At 43.7% G+C, this 23756-nt stretch overlaps 2 protein-coding genes across 2 annotated transcripts in view; one reads left to right on the top strand and one right to left on the bottom strand.

Annotated features, from left to right (window-relative positions):
- Prkdc (protein kinase, DNA-activated, catalytic subunit) overlaps positions 1–9241 on the bottom strand; it is a 126199-nt gene extending 116958 nt beyond the window's left edge. Inside the window, exons 1-9 of the mRNA XM_048367451.1 lie at positions 9088–9241; positions 8874–8950; positions 8684–8776; positions 6244–6318; positions 5239–5347; positions 4194–4306; positions 4014–4113; positions 711–766; positions 598–628 (exon numbers count right to left, since the gene is read on the bottom strand). Of these exons, the coding sequence (XP_048223408.1) occupies positions 598–628; positions 711–766; positions 4014–4113; positions 4194–4306; positions 5239–5347; positions 6244–6318; positions 8684–8776; positions 8874–8950; positions 9088–9241 (808 nt within the window). The remainder of the gene's footprint in view (positions 1–597; positions 629–710; positions 767–4013; positions 4114–4193; positions 4307–5238; positions 5348–6243; positions 6319–8683; positions 8777–8873; positions 8951–9087) is intronic.
- A 499-nt stretch (positions 9242–9740) lies between these two features.
- Mcm4 (minichromosome maintenance complex component 4) lies at positions 9741–23512 on the top strand. Its single transcript, XM_048367778.1, is given in 19 exon segments — positions 9741–9873; positions 9875–9887; positions 10285–10449; positions 10743–10906; positions 11474–11575; positions 11793–11888; positions 11966–12061; positions 13253–13391; positions 14387–14508; positions 14510–14542; positions 14544–14609; positions 15633–15753; positions 17799–18058; positions 18611–18976; positions 19383–19510; positions 20532–20739; positions 22000–22228; positions 22683–22816; positions 23302–23512. Coding segments are annotated over 19 exon segments (2592 nt in total). The 5' UTR covers positions 9741–9816; the 3' UTR covers positions 23395–23512.
- Positions 23513–23756: the final 244 nt, after the last annotated feature.

Raw genomic sequence — 23756 nt, forward strand, 5'->3', positions numbered from 1 at the left:
ATGCAAATACACAACGAGAACTCAGAGAGGCCCAGGCATCCAACTACATCCACATACACACATTGAGAACTCAGAGAGCTCCAGGCGTCCGACTATATCCACAGACACACAGTGAGAACTCAGAGAGCTCCAGGCGTCCTACTACATCCACAGGAAAAGGATAAATGCAGATGGACAAGGTTAATGTATTTTATTTGCATGTATGAAACTGGAACAATGAAACCTATTAAAATTGCTTTAAAGAGGTGCAGGGGTAAGTAAGGGAGAGTGATTTGGGGTTGATGGGTTAAATGAAACCCTCTTGCACAATTAACATATGCTAATGCTTCTTTTAAACTATGTTAGTGCAGGTAAGCACATTTCCCTACAATAAGGGATTCAAACATTTGGCAATGAACTCCACAGAAGGGTCAGAAACAGTCAAGATTTATGACATCAAACAACAGCAGAGTCAAACAACCTGGGTAACCTGAGCCAAAGTTTGTACACTAAAACTAACTCCCCTAAAGCCTCTTTATAGTTACTTTATTGACAGTTTAAGAAAAAACTTAAGATATTTTAATAACCTATTATATCTTATTAAATACAGAATCTTACCTAAGGGCACAGCATATCTCTTCAGATCAATCTATTAAAAAAAATTCACCATTAGTGTTTTAAAAAAATCACAAGCGTGAACTGCAAAAGAATTTAAAAAATATTAATCCTACCTGAGGACGAATGGCTTTTAGGGCAAAATCAAAAATCTCCTTTGAAGTCTGGGGGTCTGGGGAAATGACAGGAAAAGCTTCCGTTATAAATCCTACGAATCCTAAGTCTCATCTGTCACACCTCATCAAGGACTTTTCAACTAACAGCCTAACTTCCGGTTAGCTGACAGCTGTCCACGGAGAATCCTGTCAATTCACAAGAGCCTCTCTCATCACGGCACCCCCACGCAATGACAAGTCATTTGCTTCTGTAATTATTACTGTGGAAAAGCACGCACAAAATCCCAAACAAGGAAGATGTGTTTGCGTTCTAACTCGTTACTTAAAACCTGTTAAGACAATCTCTGTGGAACTCAGTTTTCTTCTCGTCACAGATACACTTTACACTTTTTTCCCAGATGGCACTGGGGTTTGAGCTCACAGCTCCAGCCACTGTTATTTTTCAGATGGTCCTTCACACTTTGGCCTAGGGCCAGTCTCAGATGAGTCTCCCTCCGTAGGCCACACACTTAGCAGGGACTACAGGCACATACCACTATGTCCAACCTCCTTGGTTGAGATAGAATCTGGATAAAGTGGTCTCTCAAATAGTTGGAATTACAGCTGTACCACCACACCCAGTCCCAATTCACGCTTTCTTTTAGGACTATCTGGTGGATTAAATGAAGTAACTCATTCAAAGGCACAACAAACCCTGCCCCCCATTTTCTCGTATTTATTCTACATATAGTACATACCAATTATAGGAATTAATAATGGGAATAAAACACGGCTTTGACCTGAGCAAAATTACAATTGGAATGGGAAAACAGAAAAGGCACACTGAACTGATATCAACTATCTCTATTGTATCACTCACTGAAGCTGTATAGAAGCCATGATTTATTCCTCACTGATTCTTTGATTTCCTAAGCAGTCATTTGCACACAGAAGAAAATGTTTTGCCTGATTAAAAAGACTAACATATCTGAAGACAATTACTGAAGTGGAAGCTAGAGGAAGAATGAGGTCACAGAAACCTTAAGGAAGAAAAAAAATTCTTTATTTTTAGGATGCCAAAGAGATATTTTAAAAAGACAAAAAGAAAAACCCTACTTTTGAATTCAAAGCTAGAATAGATTTTTAGCTGTCATTCATGAAAGATTTTGTTTTGTTTTTTGCCAGTCCTGGGGCTTGGACTCAGGGCCTGAGCACTGTCCCTGGCTTCTTTTTGCTCAAGGCTAGCACTCTACCACTTGAGCCACAGCGCCACTTCTGGCTGTTTTCTATATATATGTGGTGCTGAGGAATCGAACCCAGGGCTTCACGTAGACGAGGCAAGTGCTCTACCACTAGGCCACATTCCCAACCCCTCATGAAAGACTTAATACATGTGTCAGCATTTGAACCGAGACTGCTCTAGGTATCACCTGGGGAAAAGGTCATTCACGTAGACAGTAACAGTGCAAACTGCAGACACGAGGGTACCAAACACTCCTCAGAGGCCCGGGGCAGGAAGGAGTGGGCTTGGTGAACACGTAGGAGGCTTGAGCTACTGTGGACAGGCTACCTTGGCCTCTGAGCCCCCAACAAGGATACATCTCCAACTGCTCCCCCTCTTGATCTCCCCATCTCTCTAGTAGACCCTACACCAGCACACTCTTATTTTTCTCAATATAGTAAAGTCTACATAATATTAATCACTTTAGCAATGTGTAAGGGTACAATCTAATGGCATTACACAGTCTCACAATGTTAGATCTATCACCGTCTATACGTAAAAGTTCTTCATCGCTTCCCAGGATGTACCTACTACACAATTCCTCATTCTCTTCCCCAGTAACTACAAGTCTGTTCTGCTTTCTTCCTCTGTGAATTTCCTGGTGGTATGTGTAATGATGCAGTATTTGTCCTTTTGACACTGGCTTATTTCATTTGACATAATCTCATCAAGACACATGTACACAGTGTGTATTCAAATGTACTTCCCAGTTGGGCACTGGGTGGCTCATGCTTGTAATCCTAGCTACTCAGGCTGAGATGTGAGGATTTTGTGCCAGCCTGGGCAGGAAAAGTCTGTGAGACCAGGACTTCCTTTTCAAGTCTGAATAAGGGCTGGGAATGTGGCCTAGTGGCAGAGTGCTTGACTAGCATGCATGAAGCCCTGAGTTCCATTCCTCAGCACCACATACACAGAAAAAGCCGGAGTCCAGAAGTGGTGCTGTGGGGACAGTGCTCAGGCCCTGAGTTCAAGCCCCAGGACCAGTGAGAAAAAAAAAAAAGTCTGAATAATATTCCATCGTATGTAGATAGTAAGAACCCAACAGAATGGGAAGCAGAGTACGGAGACAGACCACTGAAGAATTGAAAGAAAAGACTAAGGAAGAAAAATCACTCCAAGTTATTTCAATGGTTTTTTTCCGATAGGAAACAATAATGAAGGGTTGATGGGAAATGGTATACACACAAAATTACATTTCTGCAAATCAAAGATGAATGACTGTATATGACTGGAGATGTGACTCAAGAGATAGAGCACCAGCCAGGAACAAAAAGATCAAGCTGGGCTGGGAATTCCACAGCACCACGTATATAGAAAAAGCCGGAAGTGGCACTGTGGCTCAAGTGGTGGAGCGCTAGCCTTGAGCAAAAAGAAGCCAGGGACAGTGCTCAGGCCCTGAGTTCAAGCTCCAGGACTGGCAAAAAAACAACAACCCAAAAACATCAAGCAAAGACAGTATGTTGGAAATTAACTATACAACTTGGGGGTGGGGTGTTCGTGGGGGTGGGGAAGGTGGAAGAAAAATGAGGGAGGGGGTAACAAGTTTGACAAGAAATGTACTCACTACCTTATATATCTAACTGTAACCCTGTGCACATCACCTTGACAATTAAAAAAAAAAAATCAAGTGAAGATGCAAAAGCCCTGAATTCAAGCCCTAGTACTACTATCACACACACAAAAAAGAAAAGATTATTAGATATCAGATGGGCATTACGTGTGCATGGAATCAGCTCCATACAAGTCTAAACAAATCGGCAGAAAGCAATGTTTGGAAACAGACATATCCTAAAATGATAGGAACGCACAGGATCTATGAAACCAACATTATTTACAAAATAGAAATAAAATGGGAGGATGCACCAACTCAAGATAAAAGCTTATCATGTAGCTACAATCAAAATCACACTATAAGCTGGGTGCTGGTAGCTCACATCTTTCTGAGTTATTTCTCACAATAGTAAATTCAAAAAAACAAGTAAGCAATTTTTTAGACTTAAAATTTGAACAGAGAAAGAAAACCAAGTGAAGACCATGAATACCTTCTTCAATGGACTTAGTGAAGTTGCACATAAGTGAGGACAATCCCTTCAGACAGCCGGCCACAACAGGAAGTTTGGGTTCTCGTACAGTAGATGTCATCTAGAAGCAGATTGTTAGGAAGATGTTGCTTAATGAGAAAAAAAACTCTGCAGCAGTAAAAATCATGAAGTTTATCATACCTGGGTCTTAAGTTCACCCAGAATGGCCCGGAACAGGTTTTCTGAATAATTTATCATCTCACTAGGATGTACTTCACCTAATACTCCAAGAAGCTCATATACTTTTTCTAAAACTGAAAAATTGTAGACAAATGAGGTCCTGAAACTACATGTTAAGTTATAAAAAAAGTTACATAAGAGATGTCTGATATTAAAGTTATTTTAAAATAAAACGTATCCATGTACCAATAGCTCACAGCTGTAATAACAGCTACTTAGAACGCTGAGATCTGAGGATTTCAGTTTGAAGTCAGCCAAGACAGACAAGTAGAAGATAGATACTCTTATCTCCACCTATCTAGCAAAAAGCTGAAATAGGTGTGGCTCAAGTAGTAGAGCACCAACCTTAAACAACAACAACAAAAAAAACTAAAGGAAGGCATGAGGCCGAGTTTAAGCCCCAGTACAGGTACAAAAATTAATTAATGAATTAAAATAAAATATCTAACTCTGGATACTAGACTCTTTCCTATTAGAATAAGAAAGATATTACTATAAAATAATCCGAAGTATAATGTAAAAATAACCTATAAATCAATCTATAAATATAATCAAAGTATAAAGTAAATGCTATTTCACATATGCTTATTTTTTGTTGTTGTGGTTGTGGTTGCTGTTTTAAGGTCAGTCCCAGGCTTGAATTCGGGGCCTGAGCGCTCCCCCTGAGCTCTTTTGCTCAAGGCTAGCATAATACCATTTGAGCCACAGCGCCACATTTGGCTTTTTCACGCTGACTTGGTATAAAAGTCTCATGGACTTTCCTGCCTGGGCTGTGGACTCATGCATCATCCTGAAATCTCACCCCTCTGAGTAGCTAAGGCGCAACCTTTGAAGATTAATGTATTCTTCACACATTGCTTTTATTAGTTTACATTTTGGAGTGTTTTCAGTAAAAAGATTTATCTGCAAAACACACAAGATCTTGGTAGAGGAAATCTAGGTCATGTACTAATGGTTAATGTTAATTTATTAAAGTATTTGAAAAAAATATTTAAATGTATCTTACCTGTATCTGGTATTTTTGTTTTCATTGCAAGTTCTCCATAGAATTTATTAAATAATTCTCCAACCTTAAAGTCATCCATGACTCTAGAACTTCTCAGCATCTGAAGTAACTAAAAGAACACAAATCGACATTTGCTTTAAAAAAAAAAAAAGATAAAGAAAAGATTCTTCTACCTCCATGGGTATGAACACAGTCCCTAGGTTTCTCGGAACTCATGTAAATACATGTAGATGGCTCGGGAGGTTGGACTTGATGAGTATAAGTATTTCTTCCCTAGAAATCACTAACATGATGAGAACTTTCGAAGTCATGTTAATGCTTGTTTGTTAAAACATTAGAAAATAATATTTTAGCTATCAGTATGGCAGACCAACCAGGCCCAGAGGAACACTAAAATGAAAATATAAAAAGAGAGAGAGACGTGGATGAGAGTGAGACCCAGGGCACAGGACAATCTAACACCCGATCCACCCGTGGGGGTTCCAGGAAAACCCTCATGAGAAATGCAAGAAATCATCTTGTAGCAATCCCTAGCAGCATTAGGGATAGTCAAAGGAAAGATGGGTAAAAAAGCACTAATTCCTTTATTTTTCTCCGTTATTCCCCTTACAATCCAAAGTTCTTTTACTGCTCAGATAAGAACAAACACTAGAGTATTACCAGGTGATGGACGGGAAATAACATCAACCAAAGTAATTGTGCTCTTCCTTCCCCCAACTCTTACCTTACTCTTATCTTTCATGAGCTATATGTGTAAGGCAAAGTATGTGTATTTCAAAATAGGAGGACTGGGAACATGGCCAAGTGGCAACAGTGCTTGCCTCATATATATGAAGCCCTGGGTTCGATTCCCCATCACCACATATATAGAAAAGGCTAGAAGTGGCGCTGTGGCTCAAGTGGCAGAGTGCTAGCCTTGAGCAAAAAGAAGCCAGGGACAGCGCTGAGGCCCTGAGTCCAAGGCCCAGGACTGGCAAAAAAAAGAAAAAGAAAATAGGAAATTACCTTAATAAGAAGATCTAGGGCTGGAACTTTACATTTAGCAGCTCTGTCTTTTGTATATACACTGGTGCAAATATTCTGTTTTAAAAGACAACAACAGGAGGATATAAGCACTGAGACTTAACAAGAGCTAACTATACATTCCTTAGGGACAATACCAATGTATGAAATAATAAATTTGACATTAAGGTGTTAAAATTTAACATTAGAGTATATAAAAGTACAGATTCAAAATAACTGAAAATACTGACTCAATACGCTATGGCATGCCAGATTCCAGTGGTTTATGCCTATAATCCTAGCTACTAAGGATTGCAACTCAAAACAAAACCAAGCATAAAAGTCCATGAGGCTTTGATCTCCAATTAGGCAATGAAAAATCACAAGTGGTAGAGCACCAGGCTTAAGTAGATAAAGCTAAAAGACAGAGCCTAGACCCTGAGTTCAAGACCCAGTACTCATACAGAAACACAGACACACTCACATACAAAATCATACTATTGTAATAAGGTATCAATGATAATAAAATAGACACCTTGGCAGAAATTTTCAAGAGAGATCATCTGCCAAGTATCAGTTCATAGCTATAATCCTAGCTACTCAAGAGGTTGAGATCTGAGGACAATGGCTCAAAACCAGCAAAGGCAAGTAAGGTTTGTGAGTCTCATATCTCAAACTAACCACCAAAAAAGCTAGAAGTGGAACTGTTGCTCAAGTGGTAGAGCTCTAGCCTTGAACAAGAACAGCTTAGGGGCCAGGCACTGGTGGCTCATACCTGCAATCTTAGGTACTGAGGAGGCTAAGATCTGAGGATCACGATTGAGAGAGTCTTATCTCCAATTAACCACTGGAAAATCAGAAGTGGAGCTGTGGCCTCAAAGCAAAAAAACTCAGGGACAGTGCCCAGGCCCTGAATTCAAAATCCAAGATTGACACACCAAAAATAAGGAAGAAAGGAAAAACAATTTCCCTACATATGTTCCATAGTACTAGTAGATATAAAAAAAAGAAACACACCTGTGGTCCCAGTTACTCAAGAGGCTGAGGTGGGAGTACTGGCTATGTACCTAAGTTTGAAAGCAACCTAGGCAACATGGAAGAAAGGGAAGGAGGGATGAGAGGAGGGAGAGAATTTAGAGAGGGAAACAGGGAAAAGATGAAGGGAGGAAGGGAGGGAAGAAAAGGGGGAAGTTAAGAGGGAGACAGGATGGCAGGCTAAAATAATTGAGAAGGGCTAGAGAGTTATGCCTCAACATGTGAAGCGTGTGCATACTAAGCACAAGACCCTGAGTTTAAGCCTAGTATTGCTGAGGAAAATAGGCAAGCAAGCAATTATTTGGTGGCTCACACTTGTTGAGGCCAGCCTCAAAGAAAAAAACCCGTCTCAAAGTAAAAAAAAGCTCAATATAATAGTTTATCAACCTAGGTACACCTGTCATCACAGCTACCTAAGAGGTCTGACTAAAGGATGACAGTCCAGGCTGTCCCTGAGCAAAACCACGAAACTCTATGTGAAAAATAGCTAAAGCAAAAGGGGCGGAGGGTAGGGCCCAAGTGGTGGAGCACCTGCCTAGAAAGCACAGACCCTGACTTCAAGCCCAAGCTTAAAACAAAAAAAAAAAAAATCAGAGAAGAGATTAGGGGTGTTGCTCATTGGCAGAGTGCTGGCCCAGCATGTATGAGGTTCTGGGATCATTCCCTAGCACCTCAAAAATGTGCAGAATGTGACACATTCTGAAAATGCTAGCTATTCCCATCATTACTCTTGATAAGATTCTTACCAAGATAGACAAAAAAAAATTTTAGTGGCTTAAAAAGACGGATAATCAGGGCTGGGAATGTGGCTTAGTGGTAAGAGTGGTTGCCTAGCATGCATGAAGCTCTGGGTTAAATTCCTCAGCACCACCTAAACAGAAAAAGCCAGAAGCGGTGGGGGGGGGGGGGGGGGAAGGTAGATAATCGAGGCTGGGGCCAATGGCTCACACCCATAATCCCAGCTCCTCAGAAAGCTGAGATCTAAGAATCCTGGTTCAAAGTCAAGATGGAGAAGACAAATCCAAGAAGGAGGCTCTCAGCTCAAATTATCCAGGAAACGCTGCAAGTACAGATGTGGGTTAACTGGTAGAGCACTAGCCTTGAGCAAAAACACCAAGCAAGCATACAAGACCCAGAGTTCTAAGTCCCAGTCCCTGCATACACACACACATATATTTCAAAAAATACAATTTATTATGGTAACATCAGCATTATTTATCCCATGTTAAAAAAAAAAGTTATCCAGTTACAGAAAGATCTCTGTCCGGGTTTCATCCCACTAAATTAAAACAAAGAGCTCAGTTCGTTTCTCAGGCAAACAAGAGGGGTGCAAATAAAAACCTAGCTTCCTGGCGTAAAACAGAAGTTGACATCGGACGAGATAACACCTGTGTTTTCTTCGCCTTACCTTAATATCAAGGGAATAAGGCATGACCTTCTGGCCGATTTTCTCTAAGAAGATAAATAAGAACTTGAGGATTTCTTCTCTGCAATCACGGAACTGTAAGAAATGCACAGAGAGTGCGGGTGTGAATGGTTCCCTCCAACCGAAGGCGCACGCGGGACGTCCAGGGAGCAGGTGGAAGGCTTCCACTTACGTCCTCCACGTCCAGCGATTTCCGAACAAACACCAGCAAACCGAAATCCTTGGAAAAGATCAAGGAGGTCTGCAAGGCTGGAGGAACGGGAAGAGAGGGGGGCCGTCAGGAAGCGGGGAGCGCGGACCCGCGTCCGAGCCCCAGCAGGGGCGCGCGCGCCTGCACGGCGGGGCTGCGGGCGGCTCGGCCCGCACCCCCGGCCCCGCGTACCCACCCTGCACGGCGGGGCTGGCGCTCAGCACGCACTCCCGCCCCAGGCCGCGGACCAGCTGGGAGCCGGCCAGCGCCGCGCCGTGGCTGTCGGCGGCCGCCAAGCAGTCGTGCAGGTGCAGCAGCGACGCCCGCACCCCGCTCCCCGAGTCCGCCATGACGACGACGCCGCGCGCCGGGCGGTCCGCGCACGCGCGGTTCTCCGACCCCGCCCCCCCCGGGCGGGGCGGGGCGGGGTGGGGCGGGGCGTGGGAAGCTTCCGCGAGACCCCGGTGGGAGGCCGGCCCCGAGTGGAACGCGGGAACCGCGAGGACTTCCCCGGGAACGTCGTCGGGAGTCGCGTCCGCCCGGACGCCCAGCCCCGCGCTCCCGGGGTTTCCCGCCGAAACGCCTTCCGCAGGCGGCCAGCCCATCCGAGCGGAGGCGGAGGGGGGCCCCGGGCGAGGCCGACGCCGGCTTCCCGCGGGAGGCCGCCCGTCCCCCCCGGCCCCCGAGGCTCAGTGGTGCCTTCCGGGGGCGGGGCCTCCAGCGGACGCCCCTGTGATTGGAGGGCTGCCGCCGGGGGCGGGGACAGCCGTGCTGCTGGCGGGAACTCGGCGTCTCTCGCGCGCGCGCCGCAGGGGAAGCCACCTGGTCGGGTTGCCCGACTCCCGGGGAGCGTGCGGCGCGGAGCACCGCGGGACGTCCGTGTCGTGGGCTCGAGCCTGTGCGTGGCGCACACACCCCCGTCGTCATGTCGTCCCCGGCGTCGACTCCCAGCCGCCGCAGCAGCCGGCGCGGACGCGCCACCCCCCGCCCAGACGCGTGAGTCCGCTTCCCCTCCCCACCCGGGCGCGCGGGACCCGCTTCCCCGCGCGATCCGCTTCCCCTCCCCACCCGGGCGCGCGGGATCCGCTTCCCCGCGCGATCCGCTTCCCCTCCCCACCCGGGCGCGCGGGATCCGCTTACCCGCGCGATCCGCTTCCCCTCCCCACCCGGGCGCGCGGGACCCCGCTTCCCCTCCCCCCCCCCTTCCGGAGCGGGCCTTGCCACCCCCCTCTGCCCTCCTCACTCGGGGTTCCCGCGGTGCGTGCTCCCCCCCCCCCATCCCCTTGGCCCCGCCCCGCCCGCAGCGCCGTGGAGGGCTTCTGCGCTGGTTGGTTCCGCGGGCCCTTGCCTTTTGCCTGCAGCGTTGAAGTCTGTCTTATTCTTTTGATCCAAGCTCGGAGCGAGGAAGCCAGGTCCTCTCCCTCTCTGAGACGCAGAGGCGAGGACTCCACTTCCACGGGAGAGTTGCAGCCCATGCCCACCTCACCCGGAGCCGACTTGCAGAGCCCTGCCGCTCAGGATGCCCTGTTTTCCAGCCCTCCTCCGATGCACTCTTCAGGTGGGTTTCTGAAGAGCTGGGTTGGTTCACTGTAGACGGTCCGATTTGCAGGGTTGCTACAGTAGTTTACCTAATACATAAGCATTTCCCAGCGTTCAAATCCTAACTGGTACAGAAGTCTTAAGAGAAAAGCGCGCATTGTTTCTTTAATAGAGTACTTAATAATAAAGCCTTATGCACCAAGTGAGATGTTTAGATGACAGATCAGACAGCACACATGCTACAGTTTAGAGTTTATGCACTACTAAGATTTCATTGTCAACTTTCACATCTTGCTTTTTTTTTTTTTATAGCCATTCCTATAGACTTTGATATTAGCTCACCGCTGACATATGGCACGCCCAGCTCTCGGGTGGAGGGAACCCCAAGAAGTGGGGTTAGGGGCACACCAGTGAGGCAGAGACCTGACCTGGGCTCCGCAAGGAAGGGTCTGCAGGTGGATGTACAGTCTGACGGGGTGAGTATGAGCACGCCTGGGCTGGCTGTGACACAGGGAGATATGTTCTACACGGGAGCTCAGTATTCGCCTGTAGGGGACAGGTGGCCACCCCTCTTGATAACCCCAACCTCTCTATGGCCTCCTTCAAAACATGCCATTCCAAAGCTACCTTATAAAATCACAGAGCTAGGTGCTGATGACTTACTTCTTTAATCCTAAATTCCAGCCTTAGTACCAACATACATACACACACTGTATGTGTGTGCATGTACACTGGATGCTAGTGGCTCACACTTATAATCCTAGCTCTTGAGGAAACTGAGATATAAGGATCCTAGTTCAAAGCCAGCCTGAGCAGAAAACATACTTCCAATAAGCTACTTATAAAAAAAAGAAAAACCAAGAGTGGCATGATGGCTCCAAGTGGTAGAGCACTAGCCTTGAGCTAAAGTATCTCAGGGACAATGCCCAGGCCCTGAGTTCAAGCCCCAAGACTGACATACACACACGCACATATATATGTGTGTGTGTATATGTACACATAATACGTAATTCTTTTAATTACATAGTTCTGTCATTTTGTAGGCAGCAGCAGAAGATGTAGTGGCAAGTGAACACTCTCTTGGACAAAAACTTGTCATCTGGGGGACAGATGTAAATGTGGCAACATGCAAAGAAAATTTTCAGGTAAGCTGTGTTAAGCGTTATTACTTCAAGGCCTTGAAATCTGTATGTAAAATAGCCATCGTCCACCCAACCCAAATTGGTGGGTGGCTTAGCATTATTGATGTTTTTCAAGAGATTTACATCTAACTGCAAGGAGCCACATATTCATAATTTTTGCACTTTAATTATTGCCATCTAAGTTCATTAAGCTTACTGTTCTTTTTCTCTCCACATCAAGAGATTTCTTCAGCGTTTTATTGATCCCCTGGCTAAAGAAGAAGAAAATGTTGGCATAGATCTCAATGAACCTTTGTACATGCAACGGCTTGCAGAGGTAATTGTCATAAATTAAAGGTAGATACTTGGTAATGGTACAATGATCAAACTATGACTTTCATTTTTACCTTACAGATTAATGTTATTGGGGAGCCATTTTTAAATGTAAACTGTGAACACATAAAGTCATTTGACGAAAGTTTGTATAGACAGCTCATCTTTTACCCACAGGTAAGAATCTGGCTTTGACCTGGTAAATCACAGTAAATTGCTATTATAAGAAATGTTTTAGGTAACAGTTTCTTTAAGGTAACAATATGCCTTTGAAACCTGAATGCTTTTTACTTTTTTGAGTGAATTTGTATTTTTTTAATAATTATTTATTGTCAAACTGATGTACAGAGGGGTTACAGCTTCATAAGTAAGGCAGTGGGTACATTTCTTGTACAATTTGTTACCTCCTCTCTCATTTCCCCCCTCCTGAATGCTTTTTATTTGCCTCTTTAAGAATGACTTTTTTTCACATTTGAATGTTTCTCAGAGCAGCAAGTGTATTGCTGTCTTTGAGATGTCACAATTTAATTGACTCTTAAAATGATGAAGAGTCTTAAAAATGACAATTTCTCAGATTTGTGAAGTAAATTTTATCTTGAAGGAAAATACTTCATACTTACATAGCACATTTTTATTTGCATCTTTAGCAAAACGTTAGTATATATTATGGTCTTTATTTTAGAACAAAGATCAGATTTTACTAATCAAATGTAGTTATAGACTATGACAGGCAGACTTGATTTTTGATTCTTTGCTGCTTTGTAGTCATATAAAACCTCAGCCAAATTCCTAAAATCTGTTTCTTCAACGTACAGTGAGGACCATATTAAGTTTGGGTGGAATAAGTTTGACTTAATCCATCTTAGAATCATTTTACTTTGGAGGAATTATTAAGATAACAGAAGTATGAGCTTAAAATCCTTTTTGTGTCTGAGTGCCAGTGACTCATACCTATAATCCTAGGTACTCAGGAGGCTGAGATCTAAGAACCACAGTTTGAAGACAGCTAGGCAGGAAAATCCGTGAGATTCTTATCTCTTAATTACCCAAATATCAGATGTGGCACTATGGCTCAAAGTGGTAGACTTCTAGCCTTGAGCAGAAAAAGCTCAGGGATAGTACCCAAGTTCAAAACATAACATATACCAGTATATCCAGAAGACACTTTTATTTATTTAACCCCAAATAAGGCTTCAAAATGACATATATGCCTGGTTCTATAGGTTGCTGTTTTGGAGTTGTGCCATGTTCTTTTTTTTTTTTTTTTTTTTTTTTTTTGCTTTTAAACTTTGCTAATATAAACTGTTTCATTTTTCACTGCAATACAGGAGTAGAAACATAGCAGCATCTATATGTTTGTTTTTACAGGAAGTTATACCAACCTTTGACATGGCTGTCAATGAAATCTTCTTTAACCGTTACCCTGACTCTATCTTAGAACATCAGATTCAAGTAAGACCATTCAATGCGTTAAAGACAAAGAATATGAGAAACCTGAATCCAGAAGGTAATGTGTTTAGTAATGTGAGAATATTTTACATGAAAATACACAAAGCCTCATGTTATAAAGGAGCTTGAAAAGACTGGTTGATGTTAATGACAAAATAATTCAGATTCATTTCTCCTATACACTTTTATGAAAGAATCCATTGTATCTTTCTCTAACTGGACAAAACTATGAACATGAGCTAGGCATGTAGTATGTGTATAATGTAACTACTTGTGAAATACTGACCTGGTGTTCAAAAAGGAAAAAGTAGTAAGACCCTATTTCAGAAACAAAAACAGACTTGACTGTGGTTTAAAAGGTAGAGCATTTAACTACTATGTGTGAGGAAATGTGACTATTAACAGACCTCTACCTGAAAGTAAACTTACTCAGATGTAATCAATCTGCACTTATTAAGGAGTTTTCTTAGTCGCCATAGGAAAAATCCTGAACATGACCACCGCCCCTGAGCTTCAGAAAAAAATTCTAATTTCAGAAGTAAATGAAAAATGGAGCAAGCCAGAATGCCAGTGGCTCACTCCTATAATCCCGGTTACTCGGAAAGCTGAGACCTAGAGGTTCACAGTTCAAAGCCAGCCCAGGCAGGCAGAAAAGTCTTAAAACCTCATCTTCAACTAACCAACATATACCCAACTGGCACTGTGGTTCAAGTGTTAAAGCTTCATTCAGCCATGAGTGAAAAAACAAGCAAGAGCCCAGGCCTGGAGTTTATTTCCCAGTACCAGTACAAAAAATAGTACTAAGTAGGTAGTTTGGGGTCAGGTACAATGGAACATGCTTAACATCCCAGCCACTTGGGAGGCTGAGGCTAGAGGGTTGAAAGTTGGAGAGTAGCTTGGGCAGAGGTAACAATGAGACGCTGTCTCAATAACAGAAGGGTTGAGAGATAACTCACTCAAGTGGCAGAACTCTCGCCCAGCATGTGTGTTTTGAAAGATCAGACGTGGTGGACCTTTCACAAGTCACGGACATCCAAGCCCTCTCCCCTCTAGACATTGACCAGCTCATCACCATCAGCGGCATGGTCATCAGGACCTCCCAGCTGATCCCCGAGATGCAGGAGGCATTCTTCCAGTGCCAAGTGTGTGCCCACACCACCCGGGTGGAGATGGACCCGCGGCCGCATTGCCGAGCCCTACGTGTGTGCCCCGCTGCCACACGACCCACAGCATGGCACTGATCCACAACCGTTCGCTCTTCTCCGACAAGCAGATGGTATGTGACAGCGCTGCACAGGAGTTTGGACGGGGTAGCTTCTAGACGAAGACTCCACCCGTGTCTGAACCCTCAGAAACTAAACTAACATTCTGTTTATTTGTTTTGTTTTTGTTGCTTGTTTTTGTTGCCAGTCCTGGGGCATGGACTCCGGGCCTGAGCACTGTCCCTGGCTTCTTTTTGCTCAAGGCTAGCACTCCACCTCTTGAGCCACAGTGCCACTTCTGGCTTTTTCTATACTATATATGTGGTGCTGAGGAATCGAACTCAGAGCTTCATGTATACGAGGCGAGCACTTTACCACTAGGCCATATTCCCAGCCCCTAAACTAACATTCTGAACTCTTCAACCTTACTTCCTAAATGACATCTCCTTCTACTCCTTGGAAAGTGTAGGTTTTATTAGTGAGGTATGGGCTGGAATATGTAGAGGACATTGACAGCGCTTTTATGGGAACCCTAGCACTGCCTAATGTTCTTTGAGTTAGGATATGTAAAACATTTGAGACCAGATATGACTAAATGCCATGATCCAGCTACTGTTCCATTAAAGTTTAATGTTTAAATATTCTTGCCAAATGTGGCTTTAAAAAAAAAACTTGCCTAAAATGAAGTTTTATTCATTCATTTAGGCAGAGATTTGTCTGTCAGTACTAGGCATGGAATTTAACCATTTGCACCACATATCTCATTCACAAAATAATTTCCTAAAAGGCGAAGATGCATAGATATCAGACATCGTTCTATCTGGGTTATGTACAATAGCAATTGTTTTGTTCTTTTTTTGTTTGTTTTGTTTTGGTGGTTGGTTTTTGCCAGTCCTGGGGCCCAGGATGGAACACAGGGCCTGAGCACTACCAGTTGAGCCACAGCGCCACTTCTGGCCTTTTCCTGTGTATGTGGTGCTGAGGAATCGAAACTGTACCCCTAAGCCCCATTCCCAGCCCCCTAAGGTTTTTTTGTTTGTTTAATTACTTTTTTCCTGGAATTGTTTCTCAAGTTCTCTTTGCAATTCTTCCTTCAGATTAAACTTCAGGAATCTCCTGAAGACATGCCTGCTGGCCAGACGCCACACACCGTTATCCTGTTTGCTCACAATGATCTTGTGGACAAGGTTCAGCCTGGGGACCGAGTGAATGTCACCGGTAAGAGTTCACATCTTGGTGGTGGTTTTCTTCTTTAAGGTCTGAAACTGGAACTTGAACTTAGTAGTTGATGCTTTGCTCATTGACCTAGTACTCTACCAACCAAGCCCACCTTTAACTCCTTATTTCTTGTTTTTAATGTCTGTTTAATAATAATTCCTTCAGTTCCATCATCAGTCCATTAGAATGGAACGGTTTATGCTTGCCATTGTAATTGCAGGTATTTGAGGTTCTAAGAATATACCTGCTTTACCCAGCACCTTTTTTTATTAGGAAATCTTTCTGTTCTTCCCAGACTTAGATTTTTTTTTCCCCCTTGTTGTGAAGCTTGAACTCCAGAGATAGCCAGGGCGCTCTCCCTGAGCTCTTTTTGCTCAAGGCTGAGAATCAAACCCAGGGCTTCATGTATAAGAGGCAAGCACTCTTGCCACTAGGCCATATTCCCAACCCGATGGAGGTAAGAATCTTACAGACTTTTCTGCCCAGGCTCCTTTGAACCATGATCCTCTGATCTCAGCCTCCTGAATTGCTAGGATTACAGGCGCAAGCCCTCAGTGACCGCCTGGTATTTTTATGGTCTTGGTAGTCACTTCTTGCTCCGTGCGGGTCTCAAATTGGTGGTATTGGGACTGTGAGAAAGTAGCTTCAGAAGGTTGGTATTGGTAGCATTTGACTCATGCCAGCAGCTCAGGGAAATAACAATAGCTACAGTCATAAATCGTTTCCACTTATTTCTCAAATGTACTTCTAAGACTTAATAGTGACCCAGAGAGAAAGGAAGGACAGAGCACCTTGGTTTCCAGCTGGGAGGCTGAGAGACATGTAAGTAGCTACAGCTCAACACGGGTGTATCACGAATCCAGGATCTAGATTACATTTCTTGACATCTGTACTTAGGAGACATGTGGGCACCTGATTGCTCAAGGGGGCCTCTGGAAGAATCTTATCTGCCTGTCAGTCAAGCTCTTTTTCCCCCAGTACTAGAAGTGGAACTCAGGGTCTTGCGCTTGCTAAATCACTCTACAACTACGAGTGAGCCACTTCAGTTATCATAAATAAAATCAACTCTCCATCCTCTATCTTGGTGTGAAGGATAGTCTATTATGTATGAGCTGTTTTTTTATGTTTTAAATGAGTATTGCATTGACAGGTTAAGTAAATAGATAGCAGTAATTTATGCCATCTCTATGAAAGAAAGATCAAACTTCATTCTCAAAAGGCAGCAGGAACCAAATCAGCCTGAAGCTAAAGCCTTCTGGCTTGAAATTCAAAGATAAGCATAAGACATCTGTTTCGCGTTTTGTTTCAGTGCTGAGAGCTTTGCACACCGAAACAAGCATTCTACCACCCAACTAACTGCATGTGTGCCTGCCCTCCCCACCCCTCATCTAGAAGCACTTGTTACTAGAAACTGAAAATAGTCATTTTCCCTTCATGTGGGCCCCAGTAAGCTATTTTGGTTACCCATGGCATCATTTTTAAAATATTTAAGCTCTTATAACTTATTTTCCTTCCAGTTTGTTAGTATACAGTTTAAGCATTTTGCTGCAGTCACACACTAAGATTTTTACAGTCAGCCTAGGAACTAATGGTACTTTTGATTGAACATGATGATGAGCTCCACCTTTTGCTGAGAGCAGTCTTTCATCTCACTCCGGATGAGTATGTGTCGTGCAGTTATATTCAGTTGGCTGCCCATTGTCAGAGCTAACACAAGTAGACAGGGACAAACATCATTTTAGGTTTGTTGTTCTCAGAGAACTATGTTCTCCCCAGCTTGGACTTGTACTGCTGCTGTCTTCCCAATTAGTCAAAAGAGGGGTGGCAGGTTTGCAGTTTAGGACTCAGTCTAGAGGCTCACAGAGCCAAAATATACCAAAGAAATGTGAGACGGAGTGTTTACCGTGGTACTGCCAGTTATCTGTGCTGGCTACTAAGTCCTGACAGGAAATGCAAGGAAAGGTAAAAATGTTATCTAGTGGCCACTGGGCCCTGAGAAGGAGACGTACAGGGGGTAAAAGCATGCTTTGCGGCTGTGTCCTCAGGCATCTACCGAGCAGTGCCTATTCGAGTCAACCCCAGAGTGAGCAACGTGAAGTCTGTCTACAAAACCCACATTGATGTGATTCATTATCGGAAAACGGACGCCAAGCGCCTGCATGGCCTCGATGAAGAGGCAGAACAGAAGCTCTTTTCAGAAAAACGTGTGGAGTTGCTTAAGGAACTTTCCGGGAAACCAGACATATATGAAAGACTCGCTTCAGCCTTGGCTCCCAGCATTTATGAGCATGAAGATATAAAGAAGGTAATGGTGTATATTTTAACCTGCCATCATTCGCAGGAATTGTCCATTCCTCCAAGGAAAATAGCTGTTTCCTGTTTGACAAAGCAAGGTTCTATACCCCTACTTTGTCACTGGTTGAGAATGACAGCTTTGTTATTTACCCAATCCTGTACTGAAGCCACTCATGTTCCTAAATGTTACAGGCCACACAGATCCCAACAGCAGTTTATGTGTACAGTGACCTGGCATAGTATGTGTGATTTCTCACTTGCATTTCTTTTTTGTGTCTGTCTTGGGGCTTGAACTCAAGATCTGGACACTATCCTTGAGCTGTATGGCTTGAGACACTTGAGCCAAACCGGAGTCTGTCTTCTTTTTTTTTTTTTTGGTGCTTAATTGGAAGTAAGAGACTTGTACATTTTCCTGCCCAGGCTGACCTCCCACCTCTGCCCAACTCACATACATGCTTTCTGTGAGAGTACTTCAATTCATAGCTTAGAAAAATACTCCTAAATCTTAAGTGAAATGTACTACTCAGCAGTAAGACTTGGCGTTGTTTCGTTTTTTTTTTAGGGGATCTTACTTCAGCTCTTTGGTGGAACAAGGAAAGATTTTAGTCACACAGGAAGGGGTAAATTTCGTGCGGAGATCAACATCCTTCTGTGCGGTGACCCTGGCACCAGCAAGTCCCAGCTGCTGCAGTACGTGTACAATCTGGTCCCGCGGGGTCAGTACACATCTGGAAAGGGCTCCAGTGCGGTTGGCCTCACCGCCTATGTGATGAAAGATCCTGAGACCAGGCAGCTGGTCCTGCAGACGGGTGCCCTTGTCCTGAGCGACAATGGCATCTGCTGTATTGATGAGTTTGACAAGATGAATGAGAGTACAAGATCAGTGCTGCACGAAGTCATGGAGCAGCAAACGCTGTCCATTGCGAAGGTAAGGCTCAGTCCTGGTTGCGACTTCAGACACGGATCTCGGACGTGTGTCCACATTGGATAGGAACCGTGCGCAGAGCTGCCGTGCAACCTTGCCCCCATCTTTTATTGCTCTGCTATGCGTAATACTTCTGGAGCTTGAATTTGAGCTGATAGAATTCGTGCTGCAATTCACACCAAAGAGTGCGCCTTCTGAGAAGGACTTGACAACAGCACACATGCGTCTAAGCTCAGTCCCGTGTCTGAATGGTAGAACAGGGCATGTCCACATGCAACTGAGGAAGTAAGTGAAGGTTAAAAGGCTCTTAATTAGCAGAACAAACGAAATGTAGCTGGAGACAGGAAAAGATGGCTCTTGTCCCCACCGGCCTTAGGGAGAAGCTTGTAACTGCTGTTGTCTTTCATAGGCTGGGATCATCTGTCAGCTCAATGCACGCACTTCTATACTGGCAGCAGCAAACCCCATTGAATCTCAGTGGAACCCTAAAAAGACAACTATCGAAAACATCCAGCTACCTCATACACTGTTATCAAGGTATTAAAACGGCTTTATAAAGATAGGTGTGTTTCTGTTGTCTCATTTACAGACTCTTCATGACGGAGAGAAATACCAAGGTTAAGCTAATAGTTTCTTTGCTTTAATGCAAAATGTTTCAGATTTGGTTAATGTGTGCTTTTCACGGCAAGGTTTGCATTCTCTGCCAACAAGTAGATAACATCATAACATTGTCTAAAGCCATTAGAACATTTCCTTTCAGCATCTTTTCAGGTAATGCTACTTTTCCTTAGTCTGAAAGCTACTATTGATAGTCCACAGAGAACAGTTTTGCTATCATACCACTTATTTCAGCCCCACTACTCCTCATACCAATGTATGTCATAAATGGATTTTAGAACTTAATTACGTGTGTCTGCACACACGTGCGTGCGCGACTAGTGTGCTGGTCTTGGAGCTTGAACGTAGGGCTTGTGCTCTATCCCTGAGCTTTTTACTCAAGGCTACTACTCTACCACCACTTGAGCCCCAGCTCCACTTCCCGCCTTTTTCGATAGCTAATTGGAGACAAGCTATCAAGCAGCTGGACTGGCTTTGAATCTTGATCCTCAGATGTCAGTCTCCTGAGTAACTAGGATTGCAGTCGTGAGCCACCAGCACCTAGCAGTAGCACCTTTTATTTCAACTAAATTTGTTTTTATTGTTTGTACTGCTAGGGATCAAACACAGAGCCTTGCACATACTAGGCAAGTGCTCTACTACAGAGCTCACCCCCAAGACCTACCAAATAGTTCTTTTTCTCTTGAACGTTGTATATATTTTCATTCCGATCTTCCACTCTTCAAAGGAATATTTTCTAGAAAGTAGTCTTGTGCTCACTTGTTACTTAAAGTTACCGGAGGGTAAGCTCTCAAGGTCCCTCTCGGGTAAAGAAGTAATGGCCCTCACTGGCCACGGACTCACTGCGGTCTGATGGCCCAAGGACCTTTGAGCTCTTGTTTGTGGGTGGGAGCGTTGGTGTCCCAGCTGGGAAGACAGTCTTTTCCTTCTGTTTTCTCAGGTTTGATCTGATTTTCCTAATGCTGGACCCTCAGGATGAGGCGTACGACAGGCGTCTGGCCCATCACCTGGTCTCCCTGTACTACCAGAGCGAGGAGCAGGTGGAGGAAGAGTTCTTGGACATGGCAGTGCTGAAGGACTACATTGCATACGCTCATAGTACCATCATGCCCCGTCTGAGTGAGGAGGCCAGCCAGGCTCTGATTGAGGTAACCTCGCGTCCTGAGAAAGGGTGACACAACTAATCATCCCCCTTAAGCCACTAATATATGACTAACATTCCATTTTCTTTTAACTACCTAACAGTTTTCTTCAGCTATAGATTGATTTTTCCAAATGTAAAAAGGCAAAGATCCATTTATGTTACATGGCACTTTTTTTCGTGGGGGGGGCAGTCCTGGAGCTTGAGACTTTTATGTGGTGCTAAGGAATCGAACCCAGGGCTTCATGCATGGTGGGCAAACACTCTACCACTAAGCCACATTCCCAGCCCCCCACACTTTTTTATATTCAAATACTTACAAGCACAGTGCATTTGAGGTTTAAATACTAAGATGTTTAAATACTCGTAAATGATGTGATTCACATTCAAATACAGGTGGTGTGACTTCCTGGTTTCTAACTGGAAAAGTCACCCCGTCACGCAAACGTGTTTGAGAGCATTAAGATATGTAGTACACGTTCACACACCTTTGTACGTGGGTGGGCACGCACAAGGGCCTGTGTGGATCAGTCACTTGCTGTGATAGGAGATCCTGAAACATAGAAAGGATTTATATCTTCACTGAGCTCCACACATACTCCGTGGAAGTTGTATACACAGTGTGTTAATATTTCATTTGGACTCTGAAAGAAAATTATGTCATTACGTTTAATATTGGTTCAGTTTCACTATTACATGTCATCATGATCTCTTCCTATGCCTTATCAAATGGATTTGTACCCAGAGTACATACCAGATTCAGCATGTAAGCCCTTTTCACACCGGCCCCTCTGACTCATCTTCTCTTTACAACCTGCTCCTAATTCCCTATGCCATGTTACCTTCCTCTGCTACAGTGTTCCATTGTAGTCCATTTCTGGTCCTAGGAATCATACTCAGAAACTTGAGTATATATGCTAGGCAAGCACTCCACCAGTTGAGCAACCTTAGTAGTCCTCTGTTCTTCGTAAGTATACAAGACTTCTCCAAGTTTTCCCAAATGTCTCCGTTGGCTATTTCTGACCAATATATATAGGACACTGTTAGTGAAAATTTCCAGGATTTACACATCTCGTGTGCCTGTCTGTCTGTCTGTGTCAGTCTCCCACTTTATAAGGCCAAGGCCTAGATCTGATTTTTGATTGCCCCCTGTAACTGCACAAGGCAGCCAGGTGGAACTTGGTTTGGCTTATTTGCTAGAACCCCATGGCACTATCTAGTTCTTGTCAGCAAGCAGTTTTACGTGTGTTTTTTATACCTGCACTAGGCTTATGTCGACATGAGGAAGATCGGTAGTAGCCGTGGAATGGTTTCTGCATACCCTCGACAGCTGGAGTCATTAATTCGATTAGCAGAAGCTCATGCTAAAGTACGATTTTCCAACAAAGTTGAAGCAGTTGATGTGGAAGAGGCAAAACGCCTCCACCGGGAGGCTCTGAAGCAGTCTGCAACTGACCCCCGGACTGGCATTGTGGACATATCCATTCTCACTACAGGTTTGTTTCTTCGAACAAAATGTCTTCAAAATTATACCGGGCAGTGCTGGGATGTAGCTCAGTGGCAAAGTGCTTGCCTAACGAGTGCAACAACAACAAAAATTATACCAGGCACGGGTAGCTCACGCCTGTAATAGATGCAGAGATCTCAGAATCACAGTTCAAAGCCAGCCTGAGCAAGAAAGTCTGTGAGACTCTTAAGCCCAATTAACTACCAAAAAAGTCCGGAATTGAGCAGTGTCTCAAATGGTAAAACCTTACTTAGCTCACAGACAGACGGTGCCCAACCTGTTCAAGCCCCGGGCACGGTGTGGGGGGGTGGGGAGAGGACGGGGGACTATGTGCTCTTGAATAAATTTGGGGTCAGCTCTCTTATCTTTCTTGGCAAAATTTATGGGAATTTGAAAGAATGCTTATGGAAATTTAAAACATTTTATTGATTTCTTAATATCAGGAATGAGTGCCACATCTCGTAAACGGAAAGAAGAATTAGCTGAAGCATTGAGAAAACTTATTTTATCTAAAGGCAAAACACCAGCTCTAAAATACCAGCAGCTTTTTGAAGATATTCGGGGACAGTCTGACATAGTAAGTATTTATGTGGGTTTGGGGGTTGTTTTTTTCCTTAACATTGTTGAGTTTGTTTGGGGAGGGCGTTTCCTTTTTTTTCTCAAATAATAAATATAAGTAGGACTAAAAAAAAAGTTCAGATCATAAAAGTCATCAAGAAATAATCACAGTTAAATTTGTTACACTTTTTCAGAGTTTGAATTCATTTGAGGGGTAAAATTCTTGCATGATCTTTTGCAGATAATTACATGGGGCAAATGCAACCTGTTATTTTTGGGGAGGAGGCTATTTTCATAATATTATTTCATTTATTGTTCCTCACTGCATTGGCACCTTGAGAGCAAAGTTGAGGTTGTAATGTTGAAAGAAGAGGCCATAAAGATTTTTTTTTTTTTTGAATGTGTACAACTACCTAAAACAGATCGAGACTCTGGGTGTTACTTTGTGACTACCAGCTAGGGTTCTTGACTTCTGAAGTTTTTATCTTTCTTCTCTCCCCAAAGGCAATTACCAAAGATATGTTTGAAGAAGCCCTACGTGCGTTGGCTGACGACGACTTCTTGACAGTGACTGGAAAAACTGTTCGCTTGCTCTGAGGTTGTTGGGAGCCATACGGCTTACATGCCACTGCTGCTGCCGCCAATGCAAATAAGTTCTGAAAGGCACTGTCCAGCTGCATTTAAGTTTCCTAGCTGGATTCAATTTTGTTAGAAGAATTGCTGGGAGCACGGGCGGGAAGGGGGGACACTAATATGTTTCTCAACATGTTTCAATATTTTAATACACTGATCTATAAACATATACAATAGAGATTATTTTCTTGATGTGCCCTTTTTTTTAGAGCAGCAAGCAGAAGTAGCGATCGGGTTGTAGTTCTTGCATTAAAACCTTATGGCAGTCATCAGTGTACCTAAGGGCTTTTTTCTGGTTGTAAATTTGTTTGTAGATTTGTTTTTGA

This window comes from Perognathus longimembris, chromosome 18 (genome assembly GCF_023159225.1).
Source record: "Perognathus longimembris pacificus isolate PPM17 chromosome 18, ASM2315922v1, whole genome shotgun sequence".
NCBI lineage: Eukaryota > Metazoa > Chordata > Mammalia > Rodentia > Heteromyidae > Perognathus > Perognathus longimembris.